The 8,643-nt window shown below is 40.8% G+C and overlaps 1 protein-coding gene across 1 annotated transcript in view; it reads right to left on the bottom strand.

Annotated features, from left to right (window-relative positions):
- Positions 1 to 208: 208 nt before the first annotated feature.
- LOC138645093 (uromodulin-like) overlaps positions 209 to 8,643 on the bottom strand; it is a 55,813-nt gene continuing 47,378 nt past the window's right edge. The window contains exons 13-18 of the mRNA XM_069734148.1: positions 7,233 to 7,390; positions 6,690 to 6,929; positions 5,425 to 5,578; positions 3,043 to 3,127; positions 2,610 to 2,636; positions 209 to 480 (exon numbers count right to left, since the gene is read on the bottom strand). Of these exons, the coding sequence (XP_069590249.1) occupies positions 407 to 480; positions 2,610 to 2,636; positions 3,043 to 3,127; positions 5,425 to 5,578; positions 6,690 to 6,929; positions 7,233 to 7,390 (738 nt within the window). The 3' untranslated portion in view covers positions 209 to 406. The remainder of the gene's footprint in view (positions 481 to 2,609; positions 2,637 to 3,042; positions 3,128 to 5,424; positions 5,579 to 6,689; positions 6,930 to 7,232; positions 7,391 to 8,643) is intronic.

The raw sequence follows: 8,643 nt of genomic DNA, 5'->3' as shown, positions 1-8,643 counted from the left end.
TAGTGAATGCGGGTAGAATAAGGAGTCAGAAAAAAACAAAAAGGCACAAAACTAGACTTCAACAAAAAAAACAGAGGCACAGACAAAGACGAATTGGGGAAATCGTGGCCAAACATAATTGTGACAAAACCTTTGCAATCATAATGTTGCCACAAACATTATAAGACCTGTGGCGTGTCAACTACGGAAAAAAAGCTGATCAAAGGCAGAACTTTTTCTATCATTTATTTTGTTTTTATCTGTAATCAGGGTATAGGTTTTATACACAGTTATAGAATTTTAGTGTTTTGTTTTATTAATAATTGCAAGATGACATTGAATGTTTCATACGTAAGTAGTCTAGTTACATCTTACATCAAACAGTACAGTATAACAATACACTCCTGCTCGGAGGTAAGTGAGCAACTTAAAAGGTAAAAAGCAATGTTCCAGATAGGAATAAAAGAACAGTTGCCAAGCTTGCCACCATGGGGTATGCGCCTGAAAAAGAACACATAATGCTATAAGGCACTGAGAAGATTATAAAAATACTTCACAAAATAAATAAATATATACATCACTATATCTGAGTAGATTTTCACATGGAAATCTTAATAGGCTACACCAATTAAGTGTGAATAGGCCACCGTGTGTCAATAACTGCCTTCTGGACATCTGTCAAATCAGCAGTCTTCCCCATGATTGTGGAGCCTACTGAAACAGACTAAGGGACCTTTATAAATGCTTAGGAAGCCTTTGCATCACAAACACCTAGCGACAGATTCCCTTTAATATATTTGTGTTCAATAAATTCATTTATCTATGCTGTTACCATATTATTATATAGCAGTGCTCAAGCTGAAGTGTCTGTACTATAGGAACATGGGAAGTAACAATAGTACAATGTTGCTGTGTTACATAGTTATAGCTACTGCATCTCACATTAGGTGATGTCTCTGCACTGAAACTATACATTCTTTGACACTGCAAAGACACGGTGTTGCTGATTGAATTGTCTATACATTAGTGGACAATTTGCAAAAATGGCAAATTTTCTTCAGCTGAAGACTTTGAAATTTCCAAAGAGCATGCAAACTACAGGATCATGTGCAGTCCAGGTGATGTGTTGCAGTACAGTGCTGAATGCAGAGAATAGGAAGAATCTGCTGGAAGCACCAGAACACAATACATATGAGGACCTTTGTTGCATCACAAGGATTCTCATGACAAAATCAAGAAAGGATTACCGTAATTCCCCACGTCCTTTTAATGTTGCGATCAATATTGATCATGGTGTTCAAAAGGCCAAATGGCTGAGATCAGAGATTTCTCTGATCTTCACCATTGGAGCAGGCCTAAGACTGTGTATTACAGTCATTGGTCGTGGTTGTGATGGCATAGGCAGACTACTGGAGTCCATGTGATCAACATGATGAGTATGCATCTCATGGCGTGGCAACTGCCTCCTATTTCTGATGAGTACTAGGCTAGGTTCACACTTATACTGTGCTCTTTGCTGAGCACTATGTTGGGGTTTCTTTTGGTGTTCCCAAAAAACAGGATTCTGATGGTAACCATGACCACTGTTCCCTTTTATGAAGCCTCCGAAGTCACTATCGACACCATTTCATCTTGGCAGTATTTGTCTTTTTCAGACGTGCACAAAAATGTGGCCTGACACTTTTTTGTTCATGTCTGAAAAAGAAGAATACTGCCAGGACGGAGTCCAGTGTCCAAAGTGACTTTAATGGCTTCATTTAAATTAATAGCTCGGTCGGTGTTCCCATAGGAATCCTATTTTTTGGGAATTCGAACAGAAACCATGACATAGTGCTCAGCAGGGTGCGCTGCGGGAATGTGAATAGATAAAGAAGTGGGCTGTCAAAATATGATTCACAACCCATTGATGAGTCCTTGTGTCAAATGTCAGTCCAAGTCACACAAAGGAGCTACAGGTGATCACCCAGGGAAAATTTGAAAAGAGGTAATGTAGCAGAATGGAAAGAAAAGGGTCGTACTCACCGGTCCATGAAATTCTTCTTTATTTCATTGACTTAACAGGATAGAACACATCCAGGACGATGGCTATTTCTCGCCAAACGGAGCTTCAACGAGTCCTTACAAGTGAATGTGACCCATTCCTTTCTATTCTGCTGCATTATCGGTAGGAATGTGAACCCTGCCTTGCAGTAGGACAGTGTTCCCCAACTCCGGTCCCCAAGAGCCACCAAATGGTTATGTTTTCAGGATTTCCTTAGTATTGCGGAAGTGATTGAGTTCTTGCCTTTCCAGGTAATGCAATTATCACCTGGGCAATACTAAGGAGAGCCTGAAGACATGACCTGTTGGTGGCTCTTGAGGACCTGAATTGGGCAGCACTGCCTTAGGACATATTGGAACCATAAATATCGAACCATGGTAAATTTTTAGTATCAATGTTCTAATATGATTGTTGATCTTTATCTTTGTGGTTAGTAAAAAAAGTGATGTTAATGTTGATAGCGCTGCCTAGAACGTCACTTTTTATGAAGGATACCAGCAGTACCACCACCATTGTTTATTGCTATATGCCTTTCGAGGGTGAGTATTTTCCCAATAGACAAGTTGACAAATTAATGCTCAATGCTTACCTGCCCCACTGTTGGGAGTGGTAACATCTGCCAAAGCAAGGAAACATTTGTTATAGAAAATAAAATGGGGTCACCGTCAATCTAGAACAGACATCTGAGACCACCGGACTGATTTTAGGAACATTTTCCGTGTAAGCCCCACTAGTCCTTAAGCACTTGTATCGGCCCACCAATGAAAAGAAAAGGCAGACCCCAGTAATGCGTGTAACATTCAAGGTGTCGTGGAAAACAGGTCCTACTAAGACCAAAGCGTAAGGAGTCTCCCACTTCGAAGGAAATTAGAGATGACTGTATGCAACAGGAGAGGAGAGTTGAAACAATGGAAACGGAATTGATGATGTTTGATATTGCCCAAGTCAAGTTTTGAATGTTGCTAATAACTTTTGTCTGTCACCTAAATTAAAAATACTATCTGCTAATGAAATATACAAACCTTGTCTAATTATAGGGCCCACAACCAAACGGGCATCAGAGGTAACGCTTTCAGAGGTGCTCACAGCTTTCGCACCAGCGCAAACCTAAAAAACAAAAACATTTGATGCAAGTGTAAAAGCTGCAACAATCACTCATTTTATTCACAGATCAAGTTGTTTTTTTAGTATTCCATCAGTATTTGTTTGCCAAAGCAATGAAGAACCCCAATAGAGAAGAAAAAAAGAAAAAAATATAATCAACTTGTGCCACTACTAGTTTTGGCTTAGAAATAATTTTAAAATATTCACAAAAATAATGATGTGTGTATATGGCCTAACTTAAAGGGATGATCTCATTAAAGGGTTTCTCCAGGCAGTATTCCACCTAATCTTACATTGGGCATGGAGTAAAGTTAGTGCACCCTGGGCTATATGGTTTCGAGGACAAAAGTTTGACCACTGTCGGACTTGTGCATTTTTCCATAAAATTTGAATAAGGTCCAAGTGCAATACTCATTGAGCAGTGCATGGTTGGATAAGCAACAATACTGCCATGCATGTATTTGCATCTCCCAAGTATGAAATTAGGTTGAGTGAGAGAGTATGACTGGGCAACCCTGTTTTTTTTCTCTCAGGGCCAGTTTAAGACTAAGTGGGGCCCTATGCAAAAGTTTAAAGTGGGGACCCAAATGCCCACATTTTGCACCATCACACAGAAACATTTCTGTTGTATTAACATGCGCTGAGTTCAGGCCATTAAACGAGCGTGATCGACAATATTGAAGTCATTCGACGCTTGTTCCCAAGTTCCTTTACAGCAGCTGAGGAAGAATGATGGGGACAAGTAGTCCTTAATACAGTATAATGCAGTCCCATATAGTACATATAGTATATAATCCACTGACCAAAGTCCTTGATAGAATAAACTGCAGCACCTCTGATAGAGTATACTGCAGCCCCCTCATAGAGTATACTGCAGCCCCATCATAGAGTGTACTGCAGCCTCCCTCATAGTGTATACTGCAGCCCCCTCATATAGTATAATGTAGTGCCCTCATTAAGCATAATGCAGACCCCCAGAGTATAATGCAGCCCCCCAGAGTATAATGCAGCCACACACAAAGTATAATGCAGCCCTGTCAGAGTATACTGCAGCCCCCTCATAAAGTATACTGCAGCCCCCTCATAGAGTATACTGCAGTCCCCTCAGAGTATACTGCAGCCCCCTCATATAGTATAATGTAGTGCCCTCATAGAGCATAATGCAGACCCCCAGAGTATAATGCAGCCCCCCCAGAGTATAGTGCAGCCACACACAGTATAATGCAGCCCCCATCAGAGTATAATGCAGCCCCTCCAGAGTATAAATCAGCCCCCCCACACACAGTATAATGATGCCCCCTCAGAGTATAATGCAGCCCCCCCACAGAATATTATGCAGCCCCCTCAGAGTATAATGCAGCCCCCTTAAAGTATAATGCAGCCCCCTTAGAGTATAATGTTCACACACCATATCATTTAACCCCCCCAAAATGCACACAGTATAATGTATCCCCACCAACATACACACAGTATAATGCAGCTCCCCCACATATATATACAGTATAATGCAGCCTCCCCCACACACAGTATAATGCTGCCTTCCAACGCACAGACACAAACTTTAATGCAGACACAAACACTTACTACTTACCTCTCCATATTCCCAATGTTGCTCCAGGCTCTGCTCCAGTCTCATCGGCTCCACTGCTGGCACAATGTGGCACACGAAGTGACAACATCACGTGCCCGCTGAATCACAAGCAGAGGTGGAGTGATGGGAGAGGATAGTAATGTGACAATCTCTCCTCCAACTGTGCTTTCAACTGTATTGGTGCCTATGATGCCGAACATTGAATGCGGGGCAGAGGCAGCGCAGGGCCCCATAGAGGCCACATGGTGTGCCGCTATTAGCGGCATGACACTGGCTGGGTCCCTTTAGGGAGCGGGGGCCCTAGGCAGCTGCATGGTCTGCCTGCCCCTAACGCCGGCCCTGTTTTCTCTAAATACAGACCCTGCAGGGGATTTGGTATTGTATGTAAGCCATTCATATTAATTAGTGTCCATGTAATATATGATCAGGCATAGGGTAGAATAGTACTAGAATAGTGTAATTAAAAAAAAAGCCCTCATAAGGCTATATCAATGGAAAAATTACAAAAAAAATATGGCTCTGGAAAATAAAAAAAAAGCGCAAAAAAAAATTTGCCTAATGGGTTATAGAGTCCCAAACTGGTACAAATCTATTCTTATGTCCCCTCAAATGTGAAAGTCGCCTGAGAGATCTTCTAGCACATTTTTTTGTTGTTTCATGTAGTTGATACATAAACTAAAGTAGCAAGTAATAGCAATACTAAACTTACCGGTGCGCAGGTCTTATCACAGATATGGATATCACAATACAGATACACAACATTTGAATCCTTTAGATATCCAAAAAGCTGAACAGAAAATTGTGCATTCACAGATTCTCCATTTTTGATCACATTAATAGTTGAATCTTGCTTGCTGGGACAGCTGGAAGAAAACAACACAACACAATCTGAAGTCATCCAGGTATCAGTATGAAGGCACAAATTCAGAGAGTATAAGGGGTAACGTTTCTCCATGTGGAGAGCACCAAGTTGGTGTATGGAGATTCATAGGCCATGCAATGTTCCTCTGGGAATTTAAGTATGCAACTAACCTCTCCTGAGAGGAAGAGGAACACTGGCACCACTTATTGGATGATGCAATCCTAAAAGTCAATATTGAACCTCGTCACATGACTTAGGACTTAAAGCCAAATCAGAAGCTCTATTTACAGGCACTTTTTTCGGAGTGTTTTCCCCTCATTAGTGCAAAGCAGGAGAGCTGATTTCACTGGGTGAGAAGTTTCTGATAGGGGATCTAAGGAGTGTCTCCTCATAGAGAGTGCCAAGCAGTGTCAGGCAGGTCCATAAGAGCACCAGCCTACCCACTGACACACAAATGGGTCCCAATGGGTGAATATACCCGATAATTATCTAATTTTGGAGCTAATCACATTCCACTAGGATCTCTTTTCCATGAGATGACTCACGATTATCGCAATAGATCTTATTGACAATACTTCCATACTTACCAGCTAAAGTGTTTGTAGAATTTTTAAGATTAGCCCACAAGTAACGCCTCTAAGAATCCCAAAGTAGATAGAAGCACGACTTTCTGGGTGAGATTTATGTAAACAAAATTTACCTGGGTGTCTCTAAAGTTTTGGGACGGTTCATGGATCTAAGGGGTAAGGTTTCTCCTTGTGGAGAGTGACAGCACACCAGTATGAGGAGACTTAAAGGCCTTCTGGGAAATTAAATGTGCAAAATATCTCTTCAGAGAGGAAGAGGACTAGAACTCTTGTGCCAAGCATTGGAAGTACCTAGAAGGGACAATTTGTGCAATTTCGGAAGTGTTGTGTCTATGTACGTCCTATATGTACAATGATGACAACTATAGGTAAAAGTGGATCGCTATGGGTGACGGAGAGTCCTCAAAATCATATCTTCTTATTGGTCCTTAAAATCCCAGTCTGGCATATATATTCTATGGAAACCATTGTGACCCATCAACAGAGAAGCCTCCTGTATACTAATGAAATAAATGAAATACCTACCTCTCCTTAATTATGTCGTATTTAGATGTGGCGTTTGCTGAGGCTGCGGCATAGCAATTTGTTATCTGCACTGCATATTGAGAAATGTCTCCGATTTTCATCATAATTCCTATAAACAGATTGGTCTTAGATGTCAGCAGAACCTCAGATCCTTCATAGGGTGTTGTGTATGTTGAGTCTCTATAAAGAGCCATAGTCACCTCCAGCTTTCCTGTACCTACCATTTCCACAATGACTGAGCTGTAACGATAAGTAAAGTCTGAGTTAGGGCACTAGAGTATTTGTTGGGTGACAGAGATACAACTTGAAATTCCTAGCCCAAATGCAAAAAAGCTGTAACAAGTCCCTCATCTACCATTTATAAAACTGTCTTCTTGTGTGATAAAAGGGCCATTGGTCACCTTCACGCACCATGTTCTGGGTGTCACCGCTATCTATACACCTGATTTCATTGTGGTAGCTGACAGAAACAGCTACCACAATGAAAAAGATAAAGATTTGTGTACATACTGTATATACTGTATATTGTATATACATATTTACCTTGCAAATGGATTCAGCGCTGTTTCGAGGGACAGCCGCATGTCTAGTGGATATACACAGGAGTAGCTAATTTCAAGCACATCTTCTCCTCCAAGTGATGAGTTTGTTTCCATGGACAGGAAAATGGTATTTTTATAAGTTACATATGTGCTGTTTTTCTGTAAAAAAAACAACAAAAAACAATATTGGTATTTGATTTTATTGGCCATTGGTTGCATGGTCCTCACAAATAGAAATTCATTTGAGCTTACCTGTGAATTCAGCAAATTACAACATTCACCAGTAACCCAAATCCCATACCCATACCCATCTGATAAAAAAGTCAATTCGGTTTATTCACTATTCACGCATAAAAACTAACGCCGTACGTATACAAAAAACAGATTGCATATGGATGACAATACAGATGGAAAAATTGCCTGATTTTCCGAATGAAAATTGGACTAATTTTTTTTAGACGGTTGTGTGTATGTAGCTTTACAGATGTGTGTTCTCATGCAAATAAGTAGGGTTTAGTCTACATCTAGTTACATTTCCCAAAGTGAAAAGCCATTGAACGACAATGAGAGTTAAAGGGTTTTTTCTCAAGGTCTTGAATCGGTAAAATTGTTAAGTGATTGTAAAAAACAAACAACTTTGCAATTTATTTTGTAAAAATCTTCTCTGTTCTCAATTTTTTTGCATACCGTATACTGCTTAGGTTACCAGCCACAGCTGCAGTTGATCAGTGGTGGCCACGCTCCTAGGCAAGAAGCACAGTGCTTACGAGCTCAGCAGAGTTTGATCAGAGTGTGAGAATAGTGCGTTCTGATTCTCTAGGATGAGGAGAAGATGGAGAAAAAGATTTCTCCATCTTCTCCATTCTGTGAGGCCGTCAAAATTGGACTTCACTCCCATGTCATCCGAGTGTGTCCGATGCTTCCCACCCACTCAATGACTTGCTTGGCCAAGTGTGATGTGAATATTGGGATCGAAATCAGTCATTTTCTTCCTTGGACAAACACTGTCCAAGGAACAAAAATTGAACATGTGCATGGCCCCGTAGACTAACATTGGTCTGGGCACAATTCCATATTTTGCCGGATCACACTCAGATCAAAAATACGATTGTCTGCACCTGCTCTTAGATTTCATTCATGGAGATAGACTTCAGATTTTAATGCTAATTTGTGAATAGAGCCTTAGACTCCATTGACTTGTGTTTTTTTCCAGATCTTTTTAGACTCCATTGACCTATGGGAGAGAGTCCATTCTGGAGACAGCCTGCACAGGTATCAAGAGAAAATAGTCATCTAGGCACCAAGGTGAATATTGTGAAGGTGTCAAGCAACCCCTGACAGGGGCCTATTTTCTATTTTTACTATGGACCCCTGTTTTGTGCCTTCGTAACTATAGGGAAATTACGTAAATC

The sequence above is a fragment of the Ranitomeya imitator genome, chromosome 7 (genome assembly GCF_032444005.1).
Source record: "Ranitomeya imitator isolate aRanImi1 chromosome 7, aRanImi1.pri, whole genome shotgun sequence".
Classification (NCBI taxonomy): Eukaryota; Metazoa; Chordata; class Amphibia; order Anura; family Dendrobatidae; genus Ranitomeya; species Ranitomeya imitator.
The sequence above is the reverse complement of the archived record's forward strand: the minus strand, read 5'-3'. Positions and strand labels throughout refer to the sequence as shown.